The sequence below is a fragment of the Erythranthe guttata genome, chromosome 8 (genome assembly GCF_056151865.1).
Source record: "Erythranthe guttata isolate IM_541 chromosome 8, IM_541, whole genome shotgun sequence".
In the NCBI taxonomy this organism is placed as follows: domain Eukaryota; kingdom Viridiplantae; phylum Streptophyta; class Magnoliopsida; order Lamiales; family Phrymaceae; genus Erythranthe; species Erythranthe guttata.
In genome coordinates, this window is record NC_142540.1 from 14,065,886 (window position 1) to 14,080,847 (window position 14,962).

The window sequence follows — 14,962 nt, forward strand, 5'->3', positions numbered from 1 at the left end:
CGGTTCCGGGTCTAAGACCCGCCAAACCCTTACTTACCCATTGCCATCCATAATTACCGACGGATAAAACCAGAAACATACCAAAGACCACAACGGTTTGTGTTTATTTTACCAAAATTATTACCCTGCCCTAATATTTCGAAAGCGGATTTTAAATGGGACGAATACTCATGGGTAGTTAGCTGATCGGATATTTTTTGCCATCACTAAACAAAGGGCCTAAAACGTATGGGTATAAACGCGCGAATGAAGAGCGTGGGATACTTTATCTTGATAAAGTAGGAAAAAGGCAGCAAGAAAAAGAGATATGTCCATGTTTACCATCATCATTCATTCATTTCATTTCAGCCCCGGGGCACTTTGCTCTTTCGAACCAACCAGCCTAATAATAATATCCCTTCAATATCTATTATCTCCACACTTTCTCTCTCTTGCCAACTCAACTCACTCTCTTTCTCTCTCATAAATAAAAGAAACACACTTTACATGCATCTGCAATTAATGCACCATCTTCTCCCACTCCCCAACCTCAACCCCAACACCAACAACAATCTTTCTCCTCCAGTAGTTCTGCTTTCTGAATGAATTACACACTTCTGAATTCTTATGACAATTTAAATTATACAGTTGCTCCTACATTTTCCTTTTATACATACATGCTTATATATACACACAGTCGGAAATAAACTGAATCTGCCCATCAAGAACAAGGTATATATACTTCTCATTTCTTTTTTCTTCTCTTAAAAAAATGTTGCTGTAATTTGAGTTTCCCCCTCTTCGATTTCACTCTATTTGTTTCTATTTCACTTCTTTGTAGAGGAATTTTGTTATTTTCTTCGGCAGTAAATTAATCCACAAGCAATTTTGTGCTTCAGAATTCCCCCATTTTGCTTGATCTGTGGTTTGCTTTGCTTCTTTCAATTTCAATTTTAGTATGATTCTGTGTTGAAGAATTAACCTATTGTTTTTTTACGCCTTTTGCATTTCTTAATTCCTTAACCTAGGAATCTGAAACCAGATCTTACATTTTTGTGTATTTTTTATTTTTTGAGATCTATGAGTACCTCAGATGTTCTATTTGAATCTAGTTGTTTTAGCTGTAAATAATTTATGTTTTTTGGGTAAACCTCAGCAGATAAGAATAGGGGGTTTTCTGAATGTGGGTATAAAATAATAATAATAAAAATAATAATAGTTTGGATTGGTTTAAAGGGTTATCTTGTTTTATGCTTTTGTTCTGTGGTGGGAAATGTGATAACAATTCCAAGATTTGTCTGTCTGTCTTTCTTTGTTTTGCCTTCAAATTCAAATTTTATATTCCAGAGGTTGTGCTATGGCAGCCATGAAATCATTGGAAACAGTTAAAAAAAAATATGCATAAGATTCCAGTCAAAGGACAAATGGTTAAGACAGCCTTGTAATACTATTATTATATTCCCCACTTCACATGCTTCATCTTTTAAATTCAGTTTTTGTTTCAATCTGGAGTTTACTTTCATGCAGCTGCCTGCCATCTTTTTTTTTTTTGTTATATTCAATTGCTAAATTAACAAATTGAATTGATTAATAATATCTTCCCTACTCTTTTTAGCTGGCTCGGTTATCGGTTCGTGTCTTCATCGGCGAATTTGACATTTGAATTACAGAAACGGGTCATTTCTATCTTTAGTATTAAAGCGCCGGGATCTACTTATTTTTTTTAACTCGGTTGATGTACTATCCTTGATCTGTAATTATCTTCTGAGATTTGTTCATACGAAGAAGACGAACAAGAACAAGAACCTTATTCTTTAATATTGAAGCGAGATGGTCTGAGAAAATGGGGGGTTGCGTATCAATTAGTAGTCAGAGTAATTGTAGTAGCAGAAGTAATGGAGAGAAAATATCTCCGTCGTGTTTGTGGGTAGATATGTTTCAGCGAAAGAGAAGTAGGCGAACATTTTCCGACCATGCCACTACTTTACAACATCTCTCCTCTGTTCCTAATCGGATATTTACAAACGGAAGGAGCACCAGTTCTTGCATATTCACTCAGCAGGGCCGTAAGGGAATTAATCAAGACGCCATGATTGTGTGGGAAGTAAGTCCATTATTATTACATGCCGAGACTCGTCTTTGTCCTATCTATATTCAAGATAAAACATTCTTAATCTTGCGGTTTTTCTTTTTGGGCAGGATTTTATGACCGATGATGTTACATTTTGTGGTATATTTGACGGGCACGGTCCACACGGACATCTAGTTGCTCGTAAAGTGAGGGATACACTGCCATTAAAGCTATCGTCTTTTATGAACTCGGCCGAATCGAAGAAAAATAGATCTAATGCTAATTGCTGCAATGGAGATATGAAATCAGATGTGGTGGACCCCGTAGTAAAAGATACATCTGTAGATTCATTATGGAGAGAAGCTTTTCTGAAATCTTACAAGTCGATGGACAAAGAATTGAGGTCCCATCCTAATTTAGATTGCTTCTGCAGTGGTAGCACTGCTGTCACTCTAGTAAAACAGGTATATATATTAGAATCCGTTTTTCCATTTTATCATATGATATGTGATTTCCTCGTGTATACGCTAAGCTTCTCCAATTATGTTTGAAGGGTTCAAATCTTTTCATGGGCTATATTGGTGATTCGAGAGCAATATTGGGATCTAAAGATAGCAATGATTCGATGGTTGCAATCCAATTGACGGTTGATCTAAAGCCTGATCTACCCAGTATGTCATAAAATTTGTGGCAGCACAATTATTTTCTTTTTACTTTATTTGTCTTGTTTTACTTATATTTGATTAAGTGGCAACTCTTTAAGATGTATATTTGTTGAAAAAGGGGAGGCGGAAAGGATAAAACGGTGCAAGGGTAGAGTATTTGCACTACAAGATGAGCCTGAAGTGCAAAGAGTTTGGCTGCCATTTGACGATGCACCTGGTTTAGCAATGGCTCGTGCTTTTGGTGATTTTTGTTTGAAGGAATACGGAGTTATCTCCATTCCTGAATTCTCTCATCGGATTCTCACCGACCGAGATAAATTTGTTGTTCTTGCTTCAGATGGGGTACGTACGTCTTTCAGTTTTTAACCTCATTGTTTTCGTGTGGCTTATTTTTTTTTCGTCTTTTTTTTCTTTTCCGATTTATGTCTTTAAATTATAAAAAAAAATGCAGGTATGGGATGTCTTAAGCAACGAAGAAGTGGTGGAGATAGTTTCATCGGTCGCAACAAGGGCATCAGCCGCTAGAACCGTGGTGGAATCAGCCGCTCGTGAATGGAAATCGAAATATCCGACATCTAAGATGGACGACTGCGCAGTTGTTTGTTTATTTCTAGACGGTAAAATGGACTCCGAGTCTGATTATGAGGAACAAGGTTTCTCATCTGCTACCATCCAAAGCAATCACTCTGGCAATATTGCTGTTGAAGAATCGGACGATGGACAGAACTCCGAGCCTTGTCTCCAGAGAAACTACACCGTCCGATCTTCTGATCAGGAGAACGATCATTATAACAGGGTGGGGGTTGATGTAGAAGATTGTGGCATTAGTGAAGATCAGAACTGGTCCGGTTTGGAAGGGGTTACGAGAGTCAACTCTTTGGTTCAACTTCCCCGATTCTCTTCTTCTGAGGAGAGGCCCAGACCTTGACTTTATATTATTACTACATCACTCAATTTCATTATTATTATTGTTTTTGTTATGACAATTACTGGGCGTTATGTGTCTCTCTGATCCAAGAAAGTACAACAAATGTTTCTTGGATTTGATCGAATCTTGTTTTATTATGGTTTTAGTGAATGTTTAGCATGTGTTATATTTTTTGTATAGCGTTCGCACCGTTGGATTGTTCTTTCTTATATGTATAGTAACCGTTTTCGTTTATTCAATACCCTCTCAACACAAACACACAAGAAGCGTGGCCTTTTACCTTTCCCATAACTACACTCGATTAGTGCTCGTGAGCCGACAATTCATTGGTCGGAATTGTTGGTTCATCATAAATAATTCCCTAACTCGAAAACCTCAAGTCGACGATGTGATCACTCTTCATAACTTGAGTAGACACTTGAAGGTGCCTGTACGACTTCAAGCCCGATTTATTCCATGTTCCACTCCGAATGTCTATTTGATCAAAACATCAACGTTGTGGATATTTTAGTTGGTTTTCCATAGCATTTTGAATCAAAGCAATCAGACATAATATGAGAGAGTTACGACCCGAATGGCAAAATTACCAAAGAGAGGCGGGGATTTGGAAAAACATCCATGTTGTAGATATTTAAGTTGGCTTTCCATAACATTCTGAATCAAAAGCAATCGAACATATGAGAGAGTTATGACCTGAATGGCAAAACTGCGAAGAGAGGCGGGGATTTGGAAAAACATCAATGTTGTAGATATTTAAGTTGGCTTTCCACAATGTTCTGAATCAAAAGCAATCGGACATAATATGAGAGAGTTTTGACCTGAATGGCAAAATTGTCGGAGAGATGCGGGGATTTGGAAAAACATCAATGTTGTAGATGTTTAAGTTGGCTTTCCACAACATTCTAAATCAAAGCAATCGGACTTAATATGAGAGAGTTATGATCCGAATGACAAAATTGCCAGACAGAGGCGGAGATTTGGAATGCACAAAATTTAGTTGGTTCAATGAATACCCTCTTTCTTTTTCGTCCAGTCCCTCCCATGCACTCTTCGACCAAGTTATTTAGTTTGAATATTGTCATTTAGAACACGAACTCGCCTAAACTCGTGCGATTTCGCTCCTTCCAAATTTCCGTCTTAGATCTTGTCAGGGTCGTACCATGCAGGTTGGAACTATTCAAATCTTTAGGCCTTTTGGAACAAGGATAATATTTGATAGACAACATATAATCAAGGTATATCAAACATTTGCGATCTTTTTTTTCTTAAAAAATACATTTAGGTTTACATTTGAAGCTTGTACCTAAAAATGAGTATACTAATCAAACATATAATTAATATTGGGTACAAATCCAAGTCCAACCCCTCTTATTACACAATCTTATAAGAGATATAGGTGATTGTATAATCATAAATCCAAATATTAGATAATTACATCTTACATTATAGGGGCTATTTCATTATTTTAAAAGGAGTTTTTATGGGAGGAGGTCCACGACCAATCATCTTTTTTTTTTTTTTATAATAATAATAATAATAATAATAATAATAATAATATCTTGTACCTGAACCGGTGGCTCACTTTTTCTAAGTAATGGGGAAGAGGACCGAAACATGCCACTGAAAGACTCTACTAAGACAAAGATGGGCTGTCAAGAACTTAGAGGAAGCTTTCTTCCACTCTTGCTCCGATCCCAATAGGAGAAAGAGCTAGCACTTTGATGGCTCCGTGTGGTGATTACCCTGGGGTTCCCCTGTTAGGACCTTGGGATGCATTAACTATGCACCAGGAGACAGATCGGGTCAAAACAGTTCATTCCTATGACCCATGGGTTGAGTCAGTTGGAGTTTCTCCTCCAAAAATGACTTCTCCGGTCGGGTCAACCCGGAGATATCAAAAGAAAAAAGAGGGGATTTTTGGATTCTGTCCAAAAAAAGGATGTCTCTAGTAAACCAAAGTCATCGTCGAATAGCTATTTTGCCCCCCGTGAATACTCCGCCGGTATGAAAAGTTCTTAATGTTAATTGAGTACCCGGTTAATAATAATAATAATAATAATAATAATAATAATAATAATAATAATAATAATAATAATAATAATAATAATAATAATAATAATAATAATAATAATAATAATAATAATAATAATAATAATAATAATAATAATAATAATAATAATAATAATAATAATAATAATAATAATAATAATAATAATAATAATTAATTTTTGATTTTCCGAAGTTTCGATTTCTGATTTTTTCAATTTTATGTGGAACGGAATTGGAATGGTATACAAAATTACCGAAAATTCAGATTTTCGGTCTGATTTTAGTTCCAAATATTTCTATATTTTTTCGAAAATATATAATTTAATTTAGGGTCTATTAGGATGTGTCCAACCTCTTTTTTCACTTATTATTGATAGCCCAATCTATTCTTTTATTCCCAAATTTACCCCCCTCTATTCACTTTCCATTAACCATCTTAGTGCCCTTTTCTTTTCTTTTTTAATTTTTTTCGTTTATTTATTTAAAAAGGATTAAAAAAAAATCAGTTTTTTTTTCTTCATAATTTACTAATTTTTTTTGAAATCAACTATAATATTTCCAAAATCAACTACAATATTTTCGAAATCAACTGTAATATTTCCAAAATCAACTATAATTTTATTTATTTATTTAAATTTTCTGTTTTTTAAATTTTATTTTCCATAATTAACTACAAAATTATTGAAAAAAAACTATTTTTTTGGTTCGTTTCCCTAGAATCAACTATAAGAAAACTGTAAAACAAGTAAACAAAATAGTTGTTTACAAAAAAATAGTTGTTTATTATAGCTTATCAAAAATATAATCAACTAGAAAACAACTATTTAAGCTTTCCTGAAATTAACTATTTTTTTTTCAATAAAATCAACTACGGAGTACGAAATCAAATATGAAAAAAATTTAAATCAACTATAAAATTATCGAAATCAACTATATATAAAATTGTCGAAATTAACTATATATAAAATTGTCAAAATCATCTACAAAATTATTGAAATCATTTCGAAAGTATTGATATCAACTACAAAATTATTGAAACAACTATAACATATCGAAAACAACTATAACATATCAAAATCAACTATTAAACTGTTCCTAAGTTAGCTTCTAATCAACTACGTATTTAAATCAAAAAAGTTAAAGTGTTCATCAATTAACAACATCAAAGCATCAAAAGAAGAATAAGAATTATTAACACAAAACCAATTATAATGACTCTCCATGCATCACCCTTCATGCAACTCAACAAATCACCTTCTGGAAAATACTGATTCTTCCATCACGCCAATCCCAAAATCTAAATCCACATAGATCAGATCTGAGGTCAAATGGTGATGGGATTCATGATATGGTCAAAATACCTTGTGGATCAATGAATAAAGATGTCGATGCCGCCGTTGTACCACCGTTTTAGAATCGCTCTAAACCCTAGGCACGACAACGTGAATATGAGAGATCAATATCTTTGGTGACTGCAAGGGCAACGTTAGTCGGGCATTAACGTGGCGAAGGAGGTAGCGGCGTATGTGGAGAGAAAAGAGAGAGGGGAAGAAGAGTAATAGAGAGAACGTGAAATATGTTTGGTTAATTTTAGATATAACATAAAAGGGCAAATTAGGTATATTAGTCATGTCAAATACATTATTAATTAAAAAGAATTTTATCTAACACAAGAGGGGTCTCACTAATAATGAAAAGGAGGTTATATCCACCTTAATATAAGTAAATTAGTTGGTGGTTCTCACTAATTATCCATTAATTTTATGATATATTTTGTAATTTCATAGTATAACTTACGTCATATTTTATATAAAAAAAAAACATACCACATGCTCAAGTAAATTAAAACCTTAGAAACAATTAATTGGTATCAGAAACGTTATGTTGCTTTTTTCCGTATAAGAAAATATATGTTTCAATTTGTTGTTTCCACATGTGTTTTTATTTATTGCGTTTTTTTTTTTAACTCTCTTTTGGTTTTTCTTACATTTTCCTGCAAAATTTCAAAAAATATGGAAAATAATTGTTAAAATTTTCATTATATCCGAATTTTGAACAAGTTTATAAACTAATGTAATTTTCGAAATTCCGCCGATTTCGAGGCTTTCCGAAATGAGAATGAATTTTTACATTCCATTTTTTTTTGAGAAATTTTGGAACGAAAATTGGAATCCGTTTTTTTACTTTCGGAAAAAATAGAAATTTTTCAAAAAAGCTACTCCCTCCGTCCCATATTATGTCTTTTTAGAGAGTTTTTTTTGTCCCAAATTATTTGTTATTTTAGATTTTCAATAAAGCATTAATTGCATTATTTTCAATTTTACCCTTAATCACTCTTAATTAATTAATTGAGAATCAATTGATGTCAATGATATTTTAGTAATTTTATATGTTCTTTTACTATAATCTATGCACATTTATTGATTTTTTTAATATGTGCAAAACAACCCTAAAAGACATTTAAATTGGGAGAGAGTATTTTCCAATCCAATGTGTTCGATTTCCACCCCTATCCCCACCCGATAACATGTTAAATTCAGGTATTAAGTGTGAGCAGAAATTGGTAAACATTGTAACAACTAACAGAAAATGTCACTATCATACGCTGCCAACTCAAGTTGGCTATTTGATGCATGAAACATATACAGTGCAAGAAATCAAATAGAGAAATGAGTTTGTTGAAGAAATCATATAAATAAAGAAGGGTAATAATATACGCAGGTCAAATTAAACATTCATGCACTTTTTTACCATGATTTTTTACCTTTTTACCATAACTATTTACCTTTTGTACTATTCCTACGAAATGAAAAAAATAAAATAAAAAAATTAAATTGTTGTGCTCATGCAAAAACATGCGAGCATTTCAACAGTGCTCGTGTGAAATCAGACGAGCACTGTTGAAATGCTCGCATGTTTTTGCACGAGCATCTTATAATTCAAAAAATAAATTTATAAAAAAAAAAAAAAAAAATTAAAAATGCTCGTGTAAAAACACGCGAGCGGTTGAAAAGCGTTCGTGTGAAATCACACGAGCCCTTTTCAACCGCTCGTGTCTTTTTACACGAGCAATTAAAAAAAAAAAAATTAACAAGGCCTGACTTTGGCCTGCTCGTGTGGATTTACACGAGCGCATTGGATGCGCTCGTGTAAATTCACACGAGCAGGCCAAAGTCCGATTTTTTTCGTTTTTTTTTTCGGATTCGTAATCTACGTAACAAGACGATCGTAAAAACGTAAAAATTACCTCCGATCTGTTGACGATTTCCATCACCAAATTGTCTCAATTCACCACCAAAGATTGTAAAATGTCATAAATACCCCTAAAATTTATAATCCACCACCCTTCCTTATATTAACTTAATTCTCATGTGTTCTAACTTATTTTTATTTTATTAATTTTTTAATTTTTTAATTTAAAAAAAAAATATTATGTTTTCATTTTTTTACAATGAAATATTTATTACATGATTTTTAGACTTTCATATCAGATGACAAACAGATTATGTAATTTTGTTTTTAGGAAATAAAATTATATTAAGCTAAATTGATTAATTCTTGAGGAAGTTCAGGACCTTCCATGCAATCAATCTTAATTTATTTCTCAAAAAAAAAAATGAATTTCTGCTCTTTTTGACCTTCGAAAATGTTTTTTCTCTCGTAAAAGTATTATTCACTTACGGTGGACAGGGTGAGATTTCCCGTGAAAATGGTGAGATTTTTTTTTTTGGATAAATATTTTAATTAGTTTAGAGGTAGATGGTTTATAAATATTGAAAAATATAGGTGAAAGAAGAAGAAAAGGGTAAAATTGGAAAAATATTTAATTTGGTGGTGAAATAAGATATTTTGAGGGTGGAAATAGCACGTCTCATTTTTAATCGACCCATTGGATCGGGTCAAAAAATTCAACCACCCATTTATAATAGGTCGATTGGTGGTTTCTAATATTATGAAAAGTTGGTTGACCGATAATTATCGGTCATTCAACTATATTATTAAAATTTTATTAAAAGTATAAAATAACGGCCGTGTTTTCTTAAATGGTTATTGAAATTATCAAAATAATTAGTATTTTATAATTTAAATTTTGAAAACAATGAACAAAGAAAAAAAAAATTGACATAAATCTTCCTTCAGTTTCTTTATGCTCAAACTTAAATAAAAAGCCCAGAAAACTCCACTAAATTTCTTGTGCCTGTTTACTTTGAATTTCCTAATTATATATTTTTGTTAAATTGTTATTAATTATTTTGAATTGATAAATGATGATTGCACTGTGGCATTGCGCAGAACTTGGATATTTTTACTCCAAAATTTTAATTTTTTTTTAAGTGAACTAGGTGGCGGTTATAAACCATCAACCGACCCAGAACTAAATATTCGATTGCTAATCATCAACCGATTCACAAAGGTTGGGTCGGCAATAGTTTTCAAATTTGAGCAAAAATGGTTAGACGGATGGGTCAGTTTTTAGGGTGGTAATCGACCGACCCAACCCAATCACAACCCTAGTTTTACAATGCTTCAATTGCAATATTATAATAAGACAAATAAAAGGTTTGTATTCTTTACGGTACTATTGCTTTCAAACAATAAACTAATGTTTTGTGATATATGAAATTACTTTGGCTGTTACATAAAGAATCTAAAGTATTTATTAGTGCTAAATTATTGGTTTGTGAAAAGGATTCATTCAATCATCTTTAATGTACAACTATTTTGTATAAGCCCATTATTTATATATATATATATATATATATATATATATATATATATATATATATATATATATATATATATATATATATATATATATATGCATGAAAATTCAACGAACTCATGCAAATAAATACTCTACACATGCATGATTATAAGTACACACAAAATCCCTTAACTCACCGTCAAAACAGAGTCACAAAAATTCAAGTATAAAAAACCATAAAAAACATTCACACATTTCCACCATCACAAAGCAACTGATAACCATTAATCTTCATAAGATATTCTTCTTTCCTCTGCCTCCACATTCTAAGGCCATATGGCTTCCCACACCGGAGCATTTCTCGGTTTTCTCGTCTTCTTGTCAATCTCTATGGCAGTACTTCATAATAGTAGTGCCGGAGCACGAAACATCCCGGCCGATGCCAAGCTGGAGCCCGAGTGGTTCGGACATTTCGATCGATCAGTGTTGATCCCAGGCATCGGCCGAGTGATGCTACCTCCAAAAGGGTCCCACTTCAACTTGAACTACAACCCCATTACCGGTTCCCCAAATGGAAACGGTGTTTCCATCCCCGGAGTTGGTGGTGATCCGGCAGGGAGCGGAAGCCCCCGTAGCTATGTTCCTGGCGGTGACGACACGCTTTTGCCCAACCCCGGAGTGGAGGTGCCAAACCCTAGTAGTGGCAGCAGCGTTCCTACGCCATCTGGCAATTGAGTTTGCTTATTAATTAGCTGGGTTTTTTTTCCAATTAGTAAAATAATTAAGTAACAACGGTGCAAATTGTGTGCTTTTTTTTTGGGTCATTAATATGGGCTTTAGTGCACCATTTTATGTTTAAGTATTTATACTATTGTAGTTTGCTATCAAAAAAGAAAATCTTCTTTTCTTAGCAGCCTTTGGTTTTGAGGGAGTAAAGCAGGAAAAGGATTTGCTTGTTTGTCCCTGAGTGTTCATGTTCCAAGTATGCTACTCATGTAATTTTTAAGGCCAAATCTTACTAGTACTCCTTCATCTTATTATTTTGTACCGCTTTAGTCCATTATGTTTCCATTATCTCATTTTCATCCTTTAGCAATTCATCTCACTATAGTCCTTCGATGTATAATTTGGTTAACTTTAACGGAATCTTTTATTTAATAGATAGATGGAATATTCCATTCTTATAATTACTTTTAATAAACTATAAACAAAATAAGAACAATATATAGAAAAACATATATCGAATTAGTTCTTTAAATACTAACATAAAATTAAAAAATATAAATAAATTCAAAGAAATAATATATGTAGATGATATATCATAATTAATAGATAGGTTCCTAAAATTAAGTCATACCAAAAAAATAAATTTAAATGTATATTTGTGAATTAATATAAATTAATGTGTTGCATACTTTTTTTTTAAGTTATATTTTTATAAATTATATTTTTCTTGGTTGTAAATATTATTTTTTACTTATAAAATTAATTATTTATTACTTTTTTCTTAATTTATCAAAAATATTTAACAATGGAATATTTCATCCAATTTTAACGAGATTCCGTTATAGTTACCAAATTTATACGCCAAGGAAGTAAAATGATAAAAGTGTAAGGTTGAGGGATGATAAGAGACTAGGGGTGAAAGTCGGATGGATCGGATCGGAATTAGCCTTTTCGGAAAATTTCCAAAAAATTTCGGAAGTACAAAATCAATTCCAATTCCAATTCCAAAATTTTCGGAATCTAAAAATTCATTCCAATTCCAAAAGGCCCGGAAATTTCGGAATTTCGGAAAAAAATCGGAAATCACATAAGCTTTAAAATTTCAAAACTTAGCCGAAATTTTCTAAAATGTTTATAATTTTTCGAAAATAAGAGCATCCAGGTCGATAAAAGTAAAACTAATAACTACTACATTTCAGTTCAAAAAAATAAATAAAAATAAACACAGCATAATATCTAGGGGTGAAAGTCGGATGGATCGGATCGGAATTAGCCTTTTCGGAAAATTTCCAAAAAAAATCGGAAGTACAAAATCGATTCCAATTCCAATTCCAAAAATTTCGGAATCTAAAAATTCATTCCAATTCCAAAAGACCCGGAAATTTCGGAATTTCGGAAAAAAATCGGAAATCACATAAGCTTTAAAATTTCAAAACTTAGCCCAAATTTTCTAGGATGTTCATATTTTTAAAAAAATTAGAACATCCACATCGATAAAAGTAAAACTAATAATTACTAAATTTCAGTTCAAAAAAATAAATAAATATAAACACAACATAATATCCAATAAAACTTTTAACAACAATTCATTATGTCAAAATCCTAAAACAAAACTTATAGGCGTATTGTTTTGGAAAATAAGTATAATATAAAATATATTATTTATAGGTGTACTTTTCGGAAAAAAATCGGAAATAATATCGGAATTAAATCGGATCGGAAATCGGAAATTCCAAATATATTTTATATAATTCCAATTCCAATCCAAAAAAATCGGAAAAATTCGGAAATCGGAATTTCGGAAATCGGAATTTCGGAAGTCGGAATGAAAAAAGTTGTTCCAAAATCGGAACTTTTCGGATCGGAACCGGCGGAAATTGGAAATTCTGTTCCAACTTGCACCCCTAATAATATCCAATAAAACTTCTAACAACAATTCATTATGTCAAAATCCTAAAACAAAACGTATAGGTGTATTTTTCGGAAAATAAATATTATATAATATATACTATTTATAGGTGTATTTTTCGGAAAAAAATCGGAATTTTTTGGAATTAATTTCGGAATTAAATCGGATCGGAAATCGGAAATTCCAAATTTATTTTATATAATTCCAATTCCAATCCAAAAAAATTGGAAAATTTCGGAAATCGGAATTTCGGAAGTCGGAATGAAAAAAGTTGTTCCAAAATCGGAACTTTTCGGATCGGAACCGGCGGAAATTGGAAAATCCGTTCCAACTTGCACCCCTAGAAGAGACAATAGAGACATGAGGGTCTAAAGCCGGACTAAAAAAGTAAAATGATAGACTATCTACGAGATTTTGCCAATTTTTAAAGTACGTTAGAAAAATGATTGGATCAATGGAAATGGAGTAACTAAATACTAATAGGGAAATTTATATTAAAGCCCATGATTGCCTACTTATTCCCAAATAGATCCTCTCAAATATGTTGCCTTTTTTTGTTTTTGTTTTTTGGGCTTATTTTATATACCCCTAGGTTCCTAATAAATTAGGGAAAAATTCAAGCATAAATCATCCTTATGGATACCCCTGGTGAGAGGAAAGTACTATATTACCCTTATATGCAATTTCGCCCAAACTACATTTAGTATTTTTGGTTCTGCATTTAGCACTTTTGCTGATTTGTTTATTTATTTTTATAAAAACTTGTTTTTTTATTTTGTTATTTTTTTATATGTATATCTTTTTTATTAATTGTTTTTAGTTTTCTTTACAAAAAAATATTTTTTTTAATAATTTTTTTTTTAAATTGATATGTTTACTATACTAAAAAGGAGTACATGTAGTTGTAGTAAACTATAGTCATTCGTAGTAATGTTCTTTCTTTTTATCCCGATTTTTTAGTCGACCAATTATGTACAAACACGAATATGAACGTTTATACAAAAAAATTATAAACACCAACAACAAAAATGCACAATTTAAATATGTATATGATAAATCTACTCATAACCAACAAATACCCGTCGAAATACAAAATTACAAGCATATATTACTACATGTTACTATATGTTACTAGTAATGCATAATAATAAGTAGTAATGTACACAGTCTCTAGAATACTGTAACTTGAAGAAGATGTCAAAATCATCAAATTCGTCTACAACTTCAACCAAATTTTTTGACACCTTCAAGGACATGATCCATGGCTTCCATTAAGCTGTCATTGCAAAATCAAAACAAAAAAAATTATTTTAGTGCAAATTAACAAAATTTGTAGCAACATCAAAACATTACAAAATCGACAAACGGAGAGGAGAGAGAGAGAGAGAGAGAGAGAGAGAGAGAGAGAGAGAGAGAGAGAGAGAGAGAGAGAGAGAGAGAGAGAGAGAGAGAGAGAGAGAGAGAGAGAGAGAGAGAGAGAGAGAGAGAGAGAGAGAGAGAGAGAGAGAGAGAGAGAGAGTTCATAGCTGCGAAATGCTACGAATTTTAGACCAAATCGCCAATGACTCCTCATCCCTAGTGCCTCCTACCAAAACCCTAGCCGCCGCTAACCACCCAATGTTCCGCGCTCGCAATGAAAAAAAATTATAAAAATAAATTTGACCATTAAAAATTGATCAAAATTTCAATCAAAAAATAGATCTCGATGAGAGGAATCCAACGGTGGGTAGCCCGTCAAATTCCGGCTGCCGGAACATAAATTACACCTCCGGCAAGATCCACCGTCATCGAAATACGCACCGACAGTAAGACGATTGCAAAAATAGATCCAGAGATCCAAACTGTATGAAATCACCACCAAAAGAAATAGCCGAGATGAATCTAATAGTAGCTAAGCCATCGAATTCCGACCACCGGAGAGATAGTTATG

General features: G+C 32.5%; 2 protein-coding genes across 2 annotated transcripts; both read left to right on the forward strand.

Annotated features, from left to right (window-relative positions):
• The first annotated feature begins 250 nt into the window (after window positions 1-250).
• LOC105970601 (Protein phosphatase 2C family protein) lies at window positions 251-3,809 on the forward strand. Its single transcript, XM_012995430.2, has 6 exons — window positions 251-711; window positions 1,595-2,083; window positions 2,179-2,514; window positions 2,604-2,721; window positions 2,834-3,057; window positions 3,167-3,809. Exons 2-6 carry the CDS (start codon window positions 1,823-1,825, stop codon window positions 3,641-3,643), a joined length of 1,416 nt encoding a protein of 471 aa, XP_012850884.1. The 5' UTR covers window positions 251-711; window positions 1,595-1,822; the 3' UTR covers window positions 3,644-3,809.
• A 6,722-nt stretch (window positions 3,810-10,531) lies between these two features.
• LOC105970598 (putative cell wall protein) lies at window positions 10,532-11,434 on the forward strand. Its single transcript, XM_012995427.2, has one exon. It carries the CDS (start codon window positions 10,734-10,736, stop codon window positions 11,130-11,132), a length of 399 nt encoding a protein of 132 aa, XP_012850881.2. The 5' UTR covers window positions 10,532-10,733; the 3' UTR covers window positions 11,133-11,434.
• Window positions 11,435-14,962: the final 3,528 nt, after the last annotated feature.

Bases quoted from the DNA above. Each gene is read 5' to 3' on its own strand.
- LOC105970598 (XM_012995427.2), top strand. From the start codon at position 10,734: ATGGCTTCCCACACCGGAGCATTTCTCGGTTTTCTCGTCTTCTTGTCA.
- LOC105970601 (XM_012995430.2), top strand. From the start codon at position 1,823: ATGGGGGGTTGCGTATCAATTAGTAGTCAGAGTAATTGTAGTAGCAGA. The intron at 2,722-2,833 runs GTATGTCATAAA...TTGTTGAAAAAG, and splicing joins TCTAAAGCCTGATCTACCCA to GGGAGGCGGAAAGGATAAAA. The intron at 3,058-3,166 runs GTACGTACGTCT...AAAAAAATGCAG, and splicing joins TTGTTCTTGCTTCAGATGGG to GTATGGGATGTCTTAAGCAA.